Below are 21,708 nucleotides of genomic sequence, written 5' to 3'. Positions count from 1 at the left end.
CCAATGAGAACAGTGAGGGGCTTATTGTACTCATTTGTCATGTAGGTTGTGTCAAATCCTAGTACATCCCCAAAAGCTACATAGTCCACGCGTGAGTTTCCATCTGCCCAGAATAAGTTAGCCAAGCGATTCTCGTCGTCAACTTGATAGACAACGAAGAAATTAGGATCCTTCTCTACGAGACAATCGAGAAATCTCAGAGCCCCTTCTTAGTCTGTCTCTATCTTCTCTTCTCGCTTCGCACCAGCAACCCTGTTGTACACATCTCGAAGTTGACATGGCATTTTCTCGTAACCTCCACTTTGCAAAGCAACATAAGACATTATGTTGGCAGTTTTAATTCCTACGGAGTTCATCGACCTAACTTGGGCAAGCAATCCATCAGACACAACTCTATATGATCTCAAAAATTGCACCTCACTCGATGAAGCCAGCTCGTGATTGTGTATTGTGCTGAACTCTTTGCATTTCCAAGTGTTACACGGTTGTGTGAGTAAAATACGCAATGCTGCCTGACATCCGGTTCTAGTGACATCATGAGGTCTTTTTTTTCTTGGTGTGTCCGGTGATGCGATTTTTTTCGAACCCTCGGAACAACAAACCCACCTCCGCATTACAATGACCCCATGAGAACGTCGTACATCGTCTTTCCTTGTGCCGAAACCCATCCGTTTCGCGTACATTTCGTAGAATGCTTCCCATTTTTCTAGTTTGTCGAGACTCTTGCCTAGCACGTCCTGTATTTCAATCTCATTCACTGGTTTTATGATGTTTAGCTCTGCTGTGATGGTTTCCCATTCATAAGTGTGTTCGTCATTCATGTTGGCTTGTTATTGATTTGTAAGAATTGTAGATGAGGAGTAAGGTTTAGAGGGTGCTGAGGGGATTGAAATTAGATTTTGTGAGTTTAAAGGGCTGAGATAATAGGGTTGTGTGGAGTTGGTGATCACATTTAAAGCTGTTGGGCTGATATTAATGGGCCTCTACAATATTACAATCTGAACTCAACTCCTCTCGTACGTCAGAACAGTATAATAGTACAAATTGTTTTAATTTCATTCCACATGTAATTGTAAAATAAGGTTATTTGACGAAAAATTTAAAGGGGTGATGTTATTGAGTTGAAAGGGTTGGTGGTGGCATTTAAATAGATTGGCCTTATGTTAATGGGCCTTCACCTAAGTTTTTCAATGAGTTGAACCATTTTCGTACGTCCAAAATAAAACATTATACTTTTTTTGTTTTTGAAAAAAAATATGTTAAGAAAATAAGAAAATTTTAATAAATGGTTAGTTGTTCACATTTAAATCCATTGGGCTTATATTAATGGGCCTATACCAACATCTTTTAATGAATTCAACCATTCCTGTACTTTACAAAGATAACGCAGTACTATTATGAAAACCCCATGCGTGTACATGTGTATTAAAGTGATGACATTTTTTAGTAGAATAGGTAGTTTCTCCCATTTATATATGTTGGGCTGATATTAATGGGCCCTTCACCTACATCTTCTTATAAGTTAAACCATCGTCGTACGTTAGAACAGTACCGTAGGACATTAGGTTTTTTGGAAAAACGGGATTGATGAATAATGTTGACATTTGACCATACTACGTACGCCTACACGTGTATTTAATTGTGTAATTCAGAGATTTAAGCACCCCTCTTTTGACACATCAGATGTGCCCAATGGAGTACATCCCAATGGAGTACAGCTAACTAAAAAACGTATTATAGGGTTATTATCCACGACTTATATAACACACTTGAGACGTTTTCCAATCCAGCATCAAGTTTATAGAGAAATTAACTTGTAATTTAGTTATTAGCATTACAATATATCAAGTATGAGTTCAGGTCCACACTGGGTTATTTTCAATGGACCAAATTAAGGTATCTATAGTAGGTACGAAGATGCTGTAAGCAAAAACACTACTTCTGATGAGTCCATAAAAATAATTCGTTATGAATCTTTCATAGAAGCTTTTTCTACTTTATGTCTACATGGAGAGACGGGACAATGCTTCACTGGGCAGCAAGTTAGAGAACTTTGCTGTGTTAATGAGTTTCCCTGCATGTGGGATTCTGATGATGATAATGATGAAGAGGCTATCCTTAATTCTGTTTGCTCACTGTTTGATGAGGGTGAATGCTCTGGTGCAAATAAATCACCCTAACAGGACAATGTGAAAGATTCGACTGACAAAGGTGAGGACCGAAATGGAGATGATATAGAAGTTGGGGACAAAGGAGGAGTGGATACTTCTCCCAAAAACAGTAAATGATGCACTGTGTTAGTGTCTAAGTTATGTTATTTTATATTTTGAAGCTATAATGTACTATGAGTATTTGTTATGAAATATGTACTTTGGTTTATTTTGGAGTATTAATGTCACTTTCCTCATTAATTAATTGTGGAATTAAAAGTGAAGTGAATCATTGTGAAATCACAACTGCAAACAGAAAGAAAATAGACTTAAAATAATATAGTAGAGTTACATACAACTACATATATAATGGAGGTAAGTGCTTCAACCTCATTAAATGACCTAACAAAAAGTTGATTCAACGGCCATATGAGATGAGTTGTAACAAAAGTACACTATATATATATATAAAATACCACTGTAAAGTCCTTTTTTGGCAAGTTAGGTGTCAAAATAATTTTTCCTTTTTATGGTAAGATTGCTATGCATTCATATTCGATTTCTTACCTTATAAATTCGGATTGTAGTTGCCATTTTCCTTGTTTGGAAAGTTGCACTTTCAGCTGAACTTTCCTTTGTTGAAATCTTCTCAAAAGAGAAGGAATTCTCTTTTGGAAAGTTGTCTTTTTTTGGGAAACCTTGATTATTGCCTTTTCCTTATTAATTTCGATTGTATCTTGATACAATCAGAATATCTAATCTGTTTTTGGCAGGAATCAAACTTTGAAAGAAGATCGGACCCGATTTTAGTAAGTTTCCCGTTTCTGGGCAGATCTGCTTCGTCAGCAACCGAATCTGATGTAGCAGATCGTGTTTGTTTTTGGAAAGTCTTTGTTCTGCTGCTAATTCGAACTTGTGGTTGCCTCTTTGGTTTCTATGATCTATAAATAGAGCCTAGAGAGCAACCATTCGATTTACCTCTTCCATTATTCATTTTTTTCATTTATCCTTTGTGAGAAGAGAGTGTTTCTTTGTTTTGTGAGAGCCTAGTTGTTCACCTAGGTTCTAGTTGTTCTATTTCTGTTCTTACTCTATCCTAGAGGTTGTGAAGAACTACTTGACTGAACAAGAGATTGGTCTTCGGGAGAAGACTTGATAAAGCCTTACTTCGGGAGGAAGTAAGCACTTGGTCTTCGGGAGAAGACTTGCTAAAGCCTTACTTCGGGAGGAAGTAAGCACTCACACTTCAAAGACGAAGGGAGTTCGGGCTTGAAGGTGTTTCAAGAAGTCAGATTCATAAAGTGGATTACAAAGGATTGCGGCAATACTTTAGAGGGAGTCTAAACTTGTTTAAGTCAATTGTCTTTGTAATTTTGATACTTTATTAATTGATTTCATTCTCTGGGCGTGGCCCCGTGGACTAGGAGTGTTCGTGAGAACACTGATACCACATATAAATCTCTTGTGTCAAGTTATTTATTTTTCTGCAAATATTTTATATTCTGCCTGTTCAGTTTTGCTGTAGCAGAATTACTTTCTGCTGCTGCAAACGCTTACAGTTTTTATATTTTCTTATATACAACTGACATTTGCAAAAACTCGGTTTTTCAACCACAATTGAAATTGAACGGATGTTCAATCAAGTTCTATAACTTGAGGAAACTTCCGTTGAGACGGAGGGCTATTGTCTCTGAACGGGGACTTTGGTCGTGAAGGACTTTGTCTTGGAGTAGTGTTTGGTGATTCTTGTTTTACATGAAGTGTGTAGTGGAGTATGGACACCTCGGTGTAGTCGAGAATGTCATCCATGATACCCTCTAATTTTTCTCTTGAAGTGTTGGCTTCTTGCATGGCATGGGCTGAATGGTAGAGGTGTTTCGCCAGTTTGTATGACTCCTGCTTGGCCTCCGTTGCTCTTAAATGTGCCTTCCTTATAAGTTTTTCGTGTTCGTGGAGAACAGTCTCGAGCCTTGTACAGTTAAGACATCCTAAAATGGAGGTTGAACGGAGTCTTGGACTCCGTGACAGTGTACCTACAGGTCTTGTGGAAGAAAAAGGATGCGGTGGGGATTTTTGAGGACTTGTTTCAAAAGGGTTGAAGTTTTGGTAAGGGTCCATTTGATGTAGGTAACAGTAAAACGGGGTTTGAAAAAAATGCTTAGTTTGGATAACCTAACCTTTACTTATATAGTGGTTTGATGGGTTGATGTACACGTGATTGGGTTCATGTAATAATAATGGATTTTTTTTCCCAATTTAACCATTTAATAGTTAATAAATTTTCACAATGGTAATATCCACTTAGGACAATCTGAGAAATCTCAATTTACCCATTTATTAGTTAACCAATTTTAATACAACGAGAAGGTCAATCAAATCCCACAAACAAAATCTAAGCAATATCGGGAAAGTACTATGTGATGTGACATTTTTATATTAAAAACAAACATACCTGCGGTTTTATGATTTAAATAATAATTTCCAGAATTAAAGTAAAAATAAAATGCTTTAAAGTATTAGTACACATGGAAGACATAATGAATGAAGTCAATTGATTTATTACGGCTGTATAAAAATGTCACATCACCATCTTCAAATTATAAGTACATGGTTTAAATGGTGAAATTAAAAATGTGATATGACATCCACTCATTTCAGTAGTCAATAATTTATTAAAATTTGACATCATAATCGTTGTTGGTACTACTATCATAATTTATTAAATCTCACCTAGTTGATTTGTCCAAATTTTAATAAGAAAAATGTCATATTAGTATATTAGAGCCCAACAAATATTAAATCTCCTTAAGTAATATAGGTAGGTTTCGTGTTTTCATATAATATCTTAATTAACTCAAATGAGGGAATCCCATGAGATCTGCATGTCATAATGTACTGAGTTTGATTTGACGTTACACTGTGAAATCGCTAACGTACGTTATTTAAAGTATAGGAAATACTCCATTTAACGTCAGTGAGTACACTGCGGGACGTACACAGAAAATTAAATATTGATAAGACAACAATTGGTTTTTTTAGTGAGTATCTACAAATTAAAGTTACAGGAAATAGTCCATACTTGGTTAAGAAGACTACAATATTTGGACAATTTTTAAATAATTCCGAACAACTTAAGAACGTGGACTATTAAGAATGGGTAGTAGTCCAAAATTAGTACAACTCCTAAATAGGAAATGGTTTAAACTGTATTAAAATAAGTATTGTACGAATAAATATGTCTGAAATTATGGTTTACATTTGAAAAAAAAATCTTATTATCTCATTAAATTCAAATATTGAGTAAACATAATTGCACCATACTGCATTTACGATGTGAAGTACTCTGCACATATATTGATGTACGTTATTTTCAAACTTGAACTTATTGAGATATGGGAGATCCAGCTTCTGACGTACATGGAAATACGTTCCAAACATATTTTCATATAATTTATTTCTGTGGCTGTTGAAAATTTATTTTAGGGTTGGAAAGACATACGTAGAAATACGTTATTAGAATAAAGAAATCTTTTATATTTGCTAATGAATTCGTAGGAACCACATTACAATTTTTCACATCTTGATTAGAATAAAATATTCAACATTACAATTTTCCAATAATAAAAGTGAACAACCAACTACCATTACAATGAAGATGTTATGAATCCGTGTTTGTCAAAGTAATATTAAATATTTACATTTAAAACCTAATTTGACTAGACTGTACAACCTATCAATGAAGATGACTTTGTGAATGCATTGGAAAAAGGCATTTGGATAAACCCAACCAAATGGTGATGTGAGTTCAAATTTCAAATGAAATATTAAAAAATAATAATTAATAATTTCCAAGGTATTACTAATTACTTCATAGTTATATGTAATTATTTTACTAATATTTTACCATCAATCCGTATAAGGTCACATCAGTAGGGTGTACGATCTACTTTGAAAACCCTAGCTCATACCATATCAAATATTAAAACATGTAGTTCCGTCCAGCCTAATCCATTCATCCGAACCCTTCGTCAACATTACCTGAATATACATGTAGTACATACATAAAATTTCTAAGAATCAATTTGTAATAATATACTATTGAAATAAATAGACATAAAGAGTTGAGTTATTACCCATACTTGTTATGAGATGATTGATTGAATTGCTGAAATTCCCTTGATGCACCTACAACACACGGTTGTAGTGCATACCAATCAATCTGTTTACACATCTTCACTTCGGTGCAACAATAATACATAATTTATTTTTTTATATATTATCCCTACACATACGTCTACAGGAAGGAAGTGACTTCTCTAGGAAAGAGAACAATACTAAATTGAGGTGTGAAGGAGTAAGGACAGGTAGAGGGCTATATTAGTACTTGTGGATGTGATTGTGTTGTGTAGTCTTTTCAAAAATTAAGAAATAATAATTAATACAAACTGGTACGGCTAAAGATGGGGTGATATAACACCAATATAAATCTGATTTTGTCAATGCATTGAAAACCGTAAGTTCAACAACCCAACCAACTAATAAATTTTCCTTGAAAGACGTAATTTGAACCAACCTAATAACCGGTTTTGTTATGGTTTGGTTGAGTTTGGTTAGAAAAATTAAATATTTAAATAAGTGAAATGTTGTCCCATCCCTAAAATTGTCACATGTAGCAACAAATATGCTCATATTATGTCCAAATAAACATGTGTGGCCAAATGAATAAGAAATTAAATTATGATGTTTACTAATAATCAAAACTCAATTTGTGAGTACTACGAACCAGCTCAGTTAATAATGGGTACGTGTAAGAAATTAGTACAATTTGTGAGAAAAATAATTGTTATTAGTTTGTATTGGAATACTAATTTCAAATAATCAGTTGACATCTGTAGGATGTACTACCTTCTTTAAAAACATAAAAAATACAAATTTAGGGATATTATTATAACACAAACCTTTGAAGTAAATATGAAAGAAAATAATGTTTTAATTTAAATATACATTTTGACTGGGTTAATATCAATAAAACTTAAATTACCTTTGTTTAATTTTTGTCTTTTCTTAATAAAAATTCCTACAGTACATATGATGTGACATATATATATTTAAAACTCAGCGAAGTACGGTTTTATAATAAAATAATAATTTGAACACTTAAAGTAAATAACAAATCCTTCAAAACCCTAAAGAACGATTTTAAATAATTGTTATTAGTTTGTATTGGAATACTAATTTCCAATAATCAGTTGACATCTGTAGGATGTACTACCTTCTTTAAAAACATAAAAAAATACAAATTTAGGGATATTATTATAACACAAACCTTTGAAGTCAATATGAAAGAAAATAATATTTTAATTTAAATATACATTTTGACTGGGTTAATATCAATAAAACTTAAATTACCTTTGTTTAATTTTTGTCTTTTGTTAATAAAAACTCCTACAGTACATATGATGTGACATATATATATTTAAAACTCAGCCAAGTACGGTTTTATAATAAAATAATAATTTGAACACTTAAAGTAAATAACAAATCCTTCAAAACCCTAAAGAACGATTTTAAATAATTGTTATTAGTTTGTATTAGAATACTAATTTCCAATAATCAGTTGACATCTGTAGGATGTACTACCTTCTTTAAAAACATAAAAAATACAAATTTAGGGATATTATTATAACACAAACCTTTGAAGTCAATATGAAAGAAAATAATGTTTTAATTTAAATATACATTTTGACTGGGTTAATATCAATAAAACTTAAATTACCTTTGTTTAATTTTTGTCTTTTGTTAATAAAAACTCCTACAGTAGGTATGATGTGACATATATATATTTAAAACTCAGCCAAGTACGGTTTTATAATAAAATAATAATTTGGACACTTAAAGTAAATAACAAATCCTTCAAAACCCTAAAGAACGATTTTAAATAATTGTTATTAGTTTGTATTGGAATACTAATTTCCAATAATCAGTTGACATCTGTAGGATGTACTACCTTCTTTAAAAACATAAAAAAAATATAAATTTAGGAATATTATTATAACACAAACCTTTGAAGTCAATATGAAAGAAAATAATGTTTTAATTTAAATATACATTTTGACTGGGTTAATATCAATAAAACTTAAATTACCTTTGTTTAATTTTTGTCTTTTGTTAATAAAAACTCCTACAGTACGTATGATGTGACATATATATATTTAAAACTCAGCCAAGTACGGTTTTATAATAAAATAATAATTTGAACACTTAAAGTAAATAACAAATCCTTCAAAACCCTAAAGAACGATTTTAAATAAATGAGGAAGATTTTTTTTGTATTTTAAAATAATAAATATTTTAGTAAAATTTTTCCATCAATCCATATACGGTCAAATCAGTAGGTTGTACTATCTACTTGGCTATATATAGTACTTGTGGATGTGATTGTGTTGTGTAGTCTTTTCAAAAATTAAGAAATAATAATTAATACAAACTGGTACGGCTAAAGATGGGGTGATATAACACCAATATAAATCTGATTTTGTCAATGCATTGAAAACCGTAAGTTCAACATACCCAACCAACTAATAAATTTTCCTTGAAAGACGTAATTTGAACCAACCTAATAACCGGTTTTGTTATGGTTTGGTTGAGTTTGGTTAGAAAAATTAAATATTTAAATAAGTGAAATGTTGTCCCATCCCTAAAATTGTCACATGTAGCAACAAATATGCCCATATTATGTCCAAATAAACATGTGTGGCCAAATGAATAAGAAATTAAATTATGATGTTTACTAGTAATCAAAACTCAATTTGTGAGTACTACGAACCAGCTCAGTTAATAAGGGGTACGTGTAAGAAATTAGTACAATTTGTAAGAAAAATAATTGTTATTAGTTTGTATTGGAATACTAATTTCAAATAATCAGTTGACATCTGTAGGATGTACTACCTTCTTTAAAAACATAAAAAATACAAATTTAGGGATATTATTATAACACAAACCTTTGAAATAAATATGAAAGAAAATAATGTTTTAATTTAAATATACATTTTGATGGGGTTAATATCAATAAAACTTAAATTACCTTTGTTTAATTTTTGTCTTTTGTAAATAAAAACTCCTACAGTACATATGATGTGACATATATATATTTAAAACTCAGCCAAGTACGGTTTTATAATAAAATAATAATTTGAACACTTAAAGTAAATAACAAATCCTTCAAAACCCTAAAGAACGATTTTAAATAAATTAGGAGGACCTTTTTTGTATTTTAAAATAATAAACATTTTAGTAATATTTTGTTGGAAATTATTTTACCAGGATCTTAGATCTACTCACAAGTATGTTTATTAACACCCTAAATATGAACTTTCTAAAACGATGAAATAAACACATATAAAGTTTAGGAAACCTTACATTGGGTGCAGCGGAATTAAATGACTCCTTCCGTTCAGATATCTAGCCCTTGATTCCTTTCTGTAGCAGAGCATTATCAATATCTGAACCTGGATCTCTTTCTCTGAATCTTTGATGCTGAAACTCCTTCTTGCTGAAAGTCTTTCTTCACGATCTTCCTCACTATGATTGAGGTATCACTTGCTATGTGTGGGCACTACTCATACACTAAGGATTTTCGAAATTGAAGGAAGAAGAAAGAGAAAGTGGGTTCGGCCAAAGATAGGGAGAGAGAAGGCTCAGTTTTTTCTGAATCAGAAGTGTCAGAAGAAAAGTGTGTTATTTTCCTGAAGCCTTCACTATCTATTTATAGCATTCCACTAGGGTTAGGTTTGAATTATTTGGCATTAAAATAATGAAAATATCATAGGTAAATTCCTATAAAAGTGGCCGGCCCTACATAGTGGATTTGGGCCTCACTTTTTGCAATTTTGCAGTTTTATCTTTTCTGCATCTGATTTTCTCAAAAACGCCAATTTTCTAATTCAACCATTTAAATGCCAATTCTAACTATTTAATAACTATAAATAATTATTAAATAATATTGTCATTTATCATATTTATTAATTGAACCATACAAAGTATCATAATTAACAAATATGCCCCTAAAACTCTTTCTTTACAATTTCGCCCTTACTTAGTGAAAAATTCACAAATAGACATAGTCTAATTTGAGAATTATAATTGATTAATCAAAACCAATTACATGAGTCTTACAAGCAATATTATCTCAACTAGTGGGGGGACCATGGGTCTATATAACCGAGCTTCCAATAAGTAGATCAAGAATTTAGCACTAAAATTCACTAACTTATTAATTCTTCGTTGAATCCACGCATAGAACTTAGAATTGCACTCTCAGTATATAGAATGCTCTATATGTTCCACCATATAGACACATCATTAGTTATCCATTGTTATAATCCTAATTTGATCAATGATCCTCTATATGAATGATCTACACTGTAAAGGGATTAGATTACCGTAACACCCTACTATGTATTTTATCCTTAAAACACTTGATCCCGTATAAATGATATTTCAGCTTATGTGAAATGAGTACTCCACCATTTATGTTCGTTTGGTCAAGCTCGAAGGAGATCATCCTTTGCTTACTGTTGCCCCTGATTTCACCCAATATACGTGGACCAACCGAACAGGGACACGTGGATCAGATAACTTATAAATATTTGCTAAGTCTTTGTATGCCACAAGGAAGCACCTTGGGCATAGGTCCCGGAGGAGGCACCCGGAGTGCAAGGTGCTCCCGGAAGCTCGCACAACATAAAGCCTCTCCGTGAGGTGTCAGGCTTCTCCTGAGCAATCAAGTTGCATTTAATGCTGCATGGGAGGAAGCGTGTTGGTACTGCAACACGCAATAAAGTCTGACGGCACAACCTCCAACCAGCAGCGCTACAATAATGATCATTTAAGTCTAGCGACGGCTACTCTGTGAAGAGTCACATCAATCACAAGGCAAAAAGGACATTCCTCATAAAAACCCTACAGCACCTAGGGATTTGACCATGCATTACTCATGGTATATTCATTGGGAATACCCAATTTTATGGATACTTGCAGATACATTTGTAAGAACAATTCTAGGGATTACCCCACCAAAAACACTATAAATACCCCCTCAAAGCTCATTAAATGGGATCGAGAATCTTGGGCTGCATATGAGCAAGAAGAGTAAATACTCACCAAGAACATTCTCTGTATTTATAAGGGTAACATTCTCTCAAGTGTAGAATCTATATTAAATACATCCATTAATAACAAAGACTCGTGGACTAAGGCTCATTAACGCCCCAACCACGTAAAAATCCTTCTCTCACTTTCTTACAGCTCAATATTATAATCATATTTTATTAGTTGCCGAAAATCTCGGTCAACACTTACTATTCGCCAGATAGAAGCTATAGATTTCATGTTTATGCTAGCGCTCCCACTCAATTGCACTACCGTGTTCCCAAAATGTACGTATCACCCTGACCTAAAAGTAGGCTTAACTAACAAATCAAAGAACACGAATAGCCTTTCAAGATTGAGCCTAATCATAATAGGATTAAGAAAATTTGATCTAGGATCAACTTGGCGATATTGACTTGAATAGATATTATGGTAAGTTTAATAAATCTAAGTCAAAGTTCAATATCGATCCCTTCCGATGCATACTCCATGCATCTAACCTGAGCTTTACTTTAACCAATGCTCTGGAAAGAACATAGTACTTCTCCAAATGCAAGTAAACTCTGTTGTAGATTATCATATCAGTAAAACCCTATGTCTGATAAATCTAGGAAACTTTATTCACATAGTCATGTTTACTTTCCAATGTGTTGACGGCACAATAAACAGGATCAAGTATGTGAAAAGGGTTTCAGATGAATTTATACATTATGTACATATAATCATGAAATAAATCATGTGAACCATGCAACATTAAATGTTATTTCTGATCTATATTAATAAGTAAATCTGATTATATTGAAATGAGTTTTATTGAGGGCATAAAACCCAACATATTTTCCCATCAATCCATATACGGTCAAATCAGTAGGTTGTACTATCTACTTGAATAACCTAAAAAAAATAATTACGTAGAAATATGTTATTACTATAAAGATACCTTCATTATTTGGTAATTAATTATGATAAACTATTTTTTAAATGATACGTGTATGTTTTTTGTGTACCGAAGGGTGCAAAGTTAGTTGATATTTTTTTTCATCTCATTTTATTTTTATCTGTTTTTGTCAAATTAAATAGATTATTTAACTTATTCTGCTAATTCTGTTCTTAATAAAAGTACAGAATTTATTAAAAAGAAAATCAAGTAATATAGTAGTATTTATTTTTTTGATCTAAGTCAAATATTGTATGTATAGTTTTTTAGTACAGTTTTCTTTAAAAAAATTATTTTAATAATTAATATCTGATTGATTGGGACAAGATATCGTAGAATACGGTTGTTTAATTTTTGGTATAGTTTATTAGTGGATATAATAAAAACCAGTTAACCATGCACATCCTCAAAATTGAGTTTGAGCGTCAAATAATAGACAAATTATGGAACCAGTTAATTATCATTATTATTTTAGTACGTAAATTGATTAATTATCATTATTATTTGATACTGTAAATATACATTGTATTGAGATGAATTTGTACATATACTATAACATCGGGACTCTTATTACATGAGGAAGCAATTTGACCTAAGAATGTAAAAAACGCTGACATTTGCCTCCCGCGTACCATTTTGTTCGAGAGTCTGGCGCACCGTTGTGTCAAATATGATAACACTCATTCCACAGTGGCCTTGTCGACTCGGGAGGTTGAGGTTCGGTAGGATGACATATTTGGGTGGCCGTATTGGAAGTAGTTCCGTCCACCCTACTCCACCCATCCGAAACCTTCGTCAACCGTAGTGACTCCAGTACCCCAAAGCTAACTTGACTACATACTGTGTATTACCGAGCCCGTAAACACCGCAAGTCACAGTGTGAGTAGTACGAATGGTTGAGGGTCACTCTGTACAACCCTAGGTCGAACTGGATTCGGTGAGTTCGTTGGGAGAGTAGTGAGTTCGGTACCCCACATCTAACTTGACTACATACTGTGTGTCACCGGGCCCGTAAACACCGCAAGTCACAGTGTGAGTAGTACGAATGGTTGAGTGTCACTCTGTACAACCCTAGGTCGAACTGGATTCGGTGAGTTCGTTGGGAGAGTAGTGAGTCTGGTACCCTAAAGCTAACTTGACTCCATACTGTGTGTCATCGGGCCCGTAAACACCGCAAGTCACAGTGTGAGTAGTACGAATGGTTGAGTGTCACACCGTACAACCGTAGGTCGAACAAGATTCGGTGAGTTCGTTAGGAGAGTAGTGACTCCGGTACCCCAAAGCTAACTTGACTACATACTGTGTGTTACCGGGCCCGTAAACACCGCAAGTCACAGTGTGAGTAGTACGAATGGTTGAGTGTCACTCTGTACAACCCTAGGTCGAACTGGATACGGTGAGTTCGTGGGGAGAGTAGTGAGTCCGGTACCCCAAAGCTAACTTCACTACATACTGTGTGTCACTGGGCCCGTAAACACCGCAAGTCACAGTGTGAGTAGTACGAATGGTCGAGTGTCACTCCGTACAACCCTAGGTCGAACTGGATTCGGTGAGTTCGTTAAGAGAGTAGTGACTCCGGTACCCAAAGATGAGTTGACTACATTCTCTGTGTCACCGGGTCCGTAAACACCGCAAGTCACAGCGTCAATACTACGAATGGTTGAGTGTCACTCCGGTCAACCCTAGGTTGAACTGGATTCGGTGAGTTCCGCTCAGTAGAAACCTAGCCAGAGAGGATGTTCAGTGAGTTCGTGAGGAGGATAGTGACTCTGGTACACCAATGGTAACCTGAGTACTTACTGTGTGTCACATTAACCAAAAAACACCGCCAGTAATAGTGTGAGTACTATGAACGGTTGACTGTCGCTCAGTAGAACCGTAGCCCGAGAGGATGTTCAGTGAGTTCGTGAGGAGGATAGTGACTCCGGTACACCAATGGTAACCTGAGTACTTACTGTGTGTCACATTAACCAAAAAACACCGCCAGTAATAGTGTGAGTACTATGAACGGTTGACTGCCGCTCAGTAGAACCCTAGCCGGAGAGGATGTTCAGTGAGTTCGTGAGGAGGATAGTGACTCCGGTACACCAATGGTAACCTGAGTACTTACTGTGTGTCAGAGATACAGATAGTAACAGGATGTTCATTGTTACCTGTTCGAATATTTTTGAAACAAGGATGACATTGTTACCATAACGAACCCCTCGTGAAAAATTGTAATTTTTAAAAAAATATTCTGACATGTAATTTTCGGCTTCACGATGGAGACAGAGATAGAAACAGGATGTTCACTGTATCAGTCCCACAGAGACAAGTGTATCCCAGTGTAAGGCCATCTCCAATGGGCCTGCATAAACCAAAAAATAGGGTGATATTACACTAAAAGCATGTCCAACCGGACGGCATTTGCAACATCAATTTTGGGTTTGTCTACAGTGTCCCACCATATTTAGGTTGGCACTGTAGACAACACTAAACCTTTTTTTTTTTTTTACTTTTTAATAATTATATAATATTAAAAAAGCCTAAACAATTATCAAGAAATATTAATCAAAACTTTTATAAAATGTATTTGTTTATATTTTTATATTTTTAAGTGTGCTAAAAATATATTAGGGTGTTTGCAGTGTGGGTAGTGTAGTTTTTAACCTTTTTTTTTTAAACCAATCCATACATGCGGTTTTTCCAATTTCTCAAACCGCACTCGCACCGCGAAACTAAAAATCGCAGAAATCGCACCGCGAAAAATGGTGCGATGCGGTACAGTTTTTACGATTTGGACTATTACCAATAATTAAACTATCACAAATACAACAAAACTTGAGCAACATTTGTCAAAAATACCATAAGGATTAAAAATAAATATAAAAAAAAATCAATAAATGTAAATTAAAATATTTAATATTTCTAATATTATTTAATGGATTTAACAAATATTTAGTATTAAAATATTCTTATTATATTAATAAAATAATAGAATAATAAAGAATATAATATTTGGTGTAATTTTTAGTGTTGTGGTTGGAATTGAAAAAAAATTTAGTGTTGAAATATTAGGTTTTTGGTGTTAATATGGGACGTACACTGTTCACTCGAGGGACCTTGTCAATTCACACAGCACTAATATATTATTTTAAAAGAAAGGACTGCTTGTGACATGACATGATACGCTTCCCAACGAAACAATCAGCCATGCCCTATTATGTTGTACGAATTAGGTTTTGAAATTGGGGTTTATTTTGGCACCAAGATTGATCAAGTTAAAGGTGAATGTGAGAAAGTTTTAAAAAATATATTCATTTTCCCACCACTAACTCATTTAGAACAGCCTATATATAAACAGGTGCCCCATTTCCTTGTAAGTAACACACATTATCTCCACCAAAGTTAGAACAAGAAAAAAAAATTTGTATACCTCACAAATTATAGTACATCGAACATGGTGGCTGGTGGTGGAGAAGACTCATGCGGGTTCTATGGGGGTGGTCCGCCTTGGAGAAATTCACTTCAAGGACACCCCCATTGCTACTGTGGTGATCTAGCTTATGTTTGGACTTCTAGTAGTAGAGCAAATCCTGGTCGTCGATTCTTTGGATGTCCACACTATGTAAGAGTTTTGTATTTTTAGATTCAAAAGTACTTCTCATTTATGTTTTCTGTACTTAGGCAGCCATGATAAACTAATAGAGTTATTTTCAACTCAGGAGAACGATGAAAGTCGAGGATGTGATTACTTTTGTTGGATCGATAAATCACATGTTAAGAGAAGTACAGATGCTACACTTGGATTGCGAAACCAAATCAAGATTTTGGAAGAAGATAAGAAACGCAATGAGAATGTTATTAGAAAATTAATTTTTATCATTTTTATTTGCCTTTTCATCATTGTCCAACTTATATTGCGTTAAAGATATGGGTTGTCGCAAAATGAGTATGTTTTGTATATCTTATGTTCTCAAAACTAATGTTTAACTTAATTGTGTAGAACTTAATAGATACGTGTGGATGATGACGAAAATTACATTTTGTATGAAGTACCCACTACGTTCTCAAAATTAACATTTGGTATAAAGTACCCACTACGTTCTCAAAATTATATGTTTTCTACATTTCTAATTTCTGTAGCAAATTTCCTCAATGGGTTCAATGTGAAGTTGCAAAATTATATGTTATTCACATCTTCGTATTTGTTATGTGAAGTAGCGCAATGAGAATGTTCTATATTCCATATTTTTCCTCATTACTATGTTATGAAAAACCAAATTTAAGGGGGCTATTGTCTATTTACATTTGGTTAAAGTAATGGGAGTTGATATGGTATGGTTTCAATCTGAATTTTAATATGTTTTCAAAACTCAGTTTAAAGTTGAATGAGTACAAAGATTTGGTAAGATTTGGTAACTAACATCATTTTCTTTAAATAATTAACAAGTCACCTTTGTCGTTATTTGTAATGTTATTGTACATGTGTTTTGAAAATTCGGTTTAAACTTCAATGACTACAAAGATTTGGTAAGATTTGGCAACTAACATGATTTCCTTCAAATAATTAAGAAGAAGTCACCTTTTAACCAAAAAAACAAATAAAGGAAATTAAGAAGTCACCTTTGTCGTGATTTCTAATGGTATAGTACAAATCATAAAGTTTTGGGGTTAAATAATTTCTGTGAAGTACAATCAAGTACTTCTCAAGTATGGGTACATTGTAAGAGTTGTTATGGTGTGAGTACAAAGATTTGCTAAGTATGGTGCAATCTCAAAGTTAATATATTCTCAAAACTAAAATAAACACGAGTCTGTCAACATAATAACTAGTTCCAAACGTCAACTAATAAAAACAGATGTCTAAATCTAAATGCTCCCAAATCCAAACTAAACAACACACAAATAACACAACCTATGCTCCCAAATCCAAAAGTAAACAACACACTAATAACACAACCTATTAATAACACAAGTGTTTTTTACAGACTATTCACCATATGAAATCTTAGCCTTGCTAGACTGAAACCTAGGGGAGGCTCTTGACGGGGGAAACATGTTTGTATGGCGAGACTTCGTAAAACTGAACCGAGGATCGCGTGGAGACTTTGACGGACTACGCAAAGGGGCCGAGGATGATGCAAATGAGCTGCCTTGTGCAACCCTACGATCTTCAACCACTTTGGTACGAATTTCATTTTGTTCATCAGTTATGATCCTCGCAACGATTTCCAAACGTGCCTCAACCGGGTGAAACTGTGGCACAATACAGAAACAAAAACAAAAACTTGTGAAAATGTAATTAACTCTAATCAACTTGACAGTAAAACACCGAATAAAATTTAAATTACACAACGTTAATCTCAATCAAACTTGCGTAGTACATTCTGAAATAACTAAACAGTGGTATACCTGATCAACTACTTCTTCCTCATTGGCCACAGCCTCCATGTACTTCATGACGTATACACCGCAATCTCGGTCATTGTCTTGTTGAGGAAGCCCGCGATATTTCCTGTCAATTCTGAAATCCACGAAAGTCACATTCTTCGACTTATTCTCCTCAAACAAAAGGTCCAACGTCGACAACTGCAAACGTATACAATTAGTTAGATTCAATGAAGAATGAGTTCACATCAAACAATGAAACTTTGCAACTTTACCATTTTTTTCGTAGCGTCCACACGATACTTCTCATCCATTGCGGTGTGTAGGGAGTCCAGAAATGAGACAACCTTGGACTTCATATTAACTTCGGCACCAAACTAATGTGGTGCACCTTCTAGAGTCAACACCGGCACAAACATCTACAATTGAATAGAGGAACAATAAAGTCAAAAATAAATTGAAATTACAGACCATATAGATATTCAACACTACAATGACCAATATGCATCGCTAACATATCTCAGTTTTCAAAATTACAATTAAGAACGACCATGTGTATATGATGAAGTACCTTGACGCATTTTTGGAAGTTGTCTTCGTAAAACAGTTTTAACCATTCCCGGTCTTTCGCAATCCTCTTCACATTAAACGAACTGAGAGTTTTTTGCTGCAAAAGCATTGTTCATCTTGTCAAGTAACAGAAATTACAACCAAATTGAAGAATTACAAAATTTAAAATAAGTTGTACAGCAAAGCAATTACCGAGATGCGAGTGGGCATGTACCAAACACGAGGTTGGTCAGCTAATCGACTATCACGTTCGTACTTGTTCATTAGTATAGAAAAACAGTCAATGATCTGTAACAAAATGAAATATGATTTACACATGTACAATAAATGATACATATTTAGTAACTACTTTGACACTTACGGATCCCTCAACTTCTCGCAAGGGTCGCAACGATGCCATGCACCTCCTATCCACTTCAAACTTTCGAAATTTCGCAAGCACATATCTGATTAAATTGTAATCAATGTAACTGTTATTAAAAATTTCTACAAGTATATGATAATGAGAAATACAAAAATAACATTTACTTACCCCGGATCTAATGTGTTGCTAAAAACAAACTTGTAAAACCCATATTGGTTACAGGGGATCGCTTCCTTCGTCTTGAAAGGCCCGACAACAGTTCTGCCCGACTCAATAAATTGCTCGTAGGCCTTATCGTTGAAGTCATCCTCAATTAAAGGCAGATTCTCCGACTGTGTCTTCTTTGATTTGACGAGGGCTTTGCCTTTATTCCAGAAAGACGCCACTTCGACTATATCAAAGTCCTCATCGTCGAAGGTCTTATGTGCAGCACCTTCATCTTCAACAGATTTTGTAGCAGATAGTGAAGGCGTACTTACAGATTCCACCACATTTTCCTCGGATAGACCAACAACATTAGTCTTCGAACGGACAGGGGACTTCAACGGGGACTCCTCCACGGCCTGGCTGCACTCCGCCTTCTTCCCCACTTCCGCAGCAGCATCCTCCTCCAACTCTCGGTCAATACCACCTACACCTTCTCCTTTGTCCATAAATTTCAAAGACAATGATCTCAACTGAGACTTTAGCTCATTGGAGAAGTACTCCTTCAACTTGTTGATAGAGCTGACAAAGTGGTCACTGCTCTTTCTTCCTTCCGAGTCGGAGTAGTAGTTGGGCAGTATTACGGGATTCGAAGTGAGCGTTATCTGTTAAACATAACAAATTAAACAAATTTAATTTTTCAAACCCAAAATAATTAATATCAAATTAAATCACATTACCACATTATAACCAAAATTCGATGTACCTTGTCGCTGTTGGGACCCCCATTGTCTTTCACAAATTTGTAAGCGGACTTACATTGTTTACTACCCCAAAAATCAACGGGGAGCACTGTTCGGTCGACATATCCAAAGTTCCACTCCACGTGAGTCAAGTACACCAACTGTGACAAACAAACAATGTATTAGGAATACATTCGACTAATAAATCACAATATTATATTATAAACTTAATAAACACATTTACATAAATGAAAGATAACAAAATCAATGTACCTGGAGGAATAAGGTGCAGCCAGACACATTCTTCGTGGCCTTATTTCAGAATCTGAAAATTGAGTTCATCAGATACCTGAACCCGGCAGTTGCCCAGTTCTTGTGGCGAATGTCCCTGGTAACCGTAAGGGAGTGCAAGTACCCCGAAGTGATATCGCAGCCCGTTTTTGGTGCAAGGACTGTACCTATGACCACCAAAGAAATTTTAATCAGAAATAGGATGTCTGCCTCAACGCATTCCAACAAAGATTTCTCCAACCCTGTCAACGACACGGTGTACTCGACAACGTTCAATATCTCCTACAGATATCGAGTGTCACTATCACCCTCGGTGACTACAGGATCCCCTCCGTCGTCCACCCCCATAACATCTCCGAACATCGCGGCAGATAAGTGAATTTTCCTCCCATACAAATCCAGTATGCTAGTGGTTGGGTCAACATGTTTGATTAACCAACTCACTAGTCGGGTGTCAATGTATGGTGCATCCTCTCTGATGAATGATCCAAATCCAGCATTTTGGATTACATCTTTCTGCTCTAGGTTCAGGTTCTTGCAAATCCTAATTAAACGGTTGAAGGAGCATCGACCGTACACAGATGCTTCTTCACTTTCAGGAGCAACCTCTTCCTCATCCACCTCCACTTTCTTCCCCTTGCCATCAGCTGCCTTTGGTTTCCTCCCCCTTGTTTGCACTGCCTTCTTAGCGGGAGTAGGGTTAGGGTCATAGCTTCTCCACTCAGACTTCTCCTCGTCGGTGAAACCTTTATATTGCACTTTCAATTTGTCGGTAGCCTGTAATATGAGGCAAACTTACATCTACTACAGAGTACATGGAAAGAATCTTAAAGTATGTCAAACAATTACGATGAATTACGGACAATTGACATAAAAAAATTGAGTGACATCAAACCTCTTTCTCAGTTAATCCCTTCTCAGCTGCTCGAAGGGCTTTGTAGTTCGCATTGCTACATATGGACATAATTTCAATCAAATATATAATAAAATAAATGTTAAACATCATTCACACGAGTAAACAACTATCCATCATTCAAAACTTACAAGAAATTTCTCCAAGCAACCGCATTATCGTTCGGCTCGGGGGTGACATCCTTCTTTACGGGTTCATTTCCCCCTTTCCTTTTGCGTTTCCCAGCCATGTATGATGAACCTAACCAAATTAAAGATAAACAAATTTAAACGTTAAGGACTACATATTTCAGCAAATACACTATATAAAAAAAAAAATGACCAAAACACAATGAAAATCGTGCATTGTAATCACCTAAAATCACATAAAATCAACTTAACCATTCGGCATTGAAAAAATTCAGATTTCAAACACACATTTCATGCTTCTTGCATGTTACACATTAAAGTACATTAAAATGATGTGAAACTCTTTTCAACTAAATGATTTCCAATACTTAAAAATTATACGAAACAAAAAGCATTCCCAGAATTCAGACTTCAAACACACTATGCACATCAGATAAAAACATATGATGTTTGACACACACAAAAGTTTGCTTCCAAGCAATTGATGAACTACTCCAAAGAATCTACACCTTGCACAACCAAAACAATGAACAAAACAAAACTTAACCAACAACTGCCATACACAATAATGAACAGAACCATATTTGGCAGAACCATATTTGTGAAATAGGTCTAAACGGGCTTATAAAAAAAATTCTCAAACAAGAATTAAATGAGGTAAAATCCAAGTTTTTTTACACACAAAATGGATTGAATTGAACAACAATTACTAAATCCATGAAATTGTAATACTTAATTGGCCACGAATTAAACCTTTTTGGCTAACACTTAAATCATCAAGATCAGAGCCAAGAGGGGTCAATGACATGTACTATGAATATAATCACGGGTTTCCCTCTCTTTGTACGACCAAAGCAAAAAAAAAACTCAACAATGCTTAACCAATCTCGGTACCTTGTACCTCTTAATTCATAATGAACAGAGAACAAAACAAGTTCGAAAACATTT

General features: G+C 34.6%; 2 protein-coding genes across 2 annotated transcripts in view; both read right to left on the bottom strand.

The window, feature by feature from the left end:
* LOC115706622 (factor of DNA methylation 3) overlaps positions 1-21,708 on the bottom strand; it is an 89,696-nt gene that overhangs the window by 7,024 nt on the left and 60,964 nt on the right. The gene's annotated exons all lie outside the window — the stretch shown is intronic.
* Positions 18,732-20,927, bottom strand: LOC115704766 (uncharacterized). Its single transcript, XM_061101853.1, has 5 exons — positions 20,764-20,927; positions 20,615-20,669; positions 19,702-20,496; positions 19,452-19,589; positions 18,732-19,350 (listed from the first exon to the last, which is right to left on the bottom strand). The coding sequence occupies exons 1-3, from the start codon at positions 20,859-20,861 to the stop codon at positions 20,002-20,004; spliced, it is 648 nt and encodes a 215-aa protein (XP_060957836.1). The 5' UTR covers positions 20,862-20,927; the 3' UTR covers positions 18,732-19,350; positions 19,452-19,589; positions 19,702-20,001.

Source organism: Cannabis sativa, chromosome 1 (assembly GCF_029168945.1).
Source record: "Cannabis sativa cultivar Pink pepper isolate KNU-18-1 chromosome 1, ASM2916894v1, whole genome shotgun sequence".
In the NCBI taxonomy this organism is placed as follows: Eukaryota; Viridiplantae; Streptophyta; class Magnoliopsida; order Rosales; family Cannabaceae; genus Cannabis; species Cannabis sativa.
This window is presented reverse-complemented; position numbering and strand designations above follow the sequence as displayed.

Coding starts and splice junctions, on each gene's coding strand:
- LOC115704766 (XM_061101853.1), bottom strand. CDS start 20,861: ATGGCTGGGAAACGCAAAAGGAAAGGGGGAAATGAACCCGTAAAGAAG. Junction 20,670..20,763: donor GTTGCTTGGAGAAATTTCTT/GTAAGTTTTGAA, acceptor GTCCATATGTAG/CAATGCGAACTACAAAGCCC. Junction 20,497..20,614: donor AGGGATTAACTGAGAAAGAG/GTTTGATGTCAC, acceptor CTCATATTACAG/GCTACCGACAAATTGAAAGT.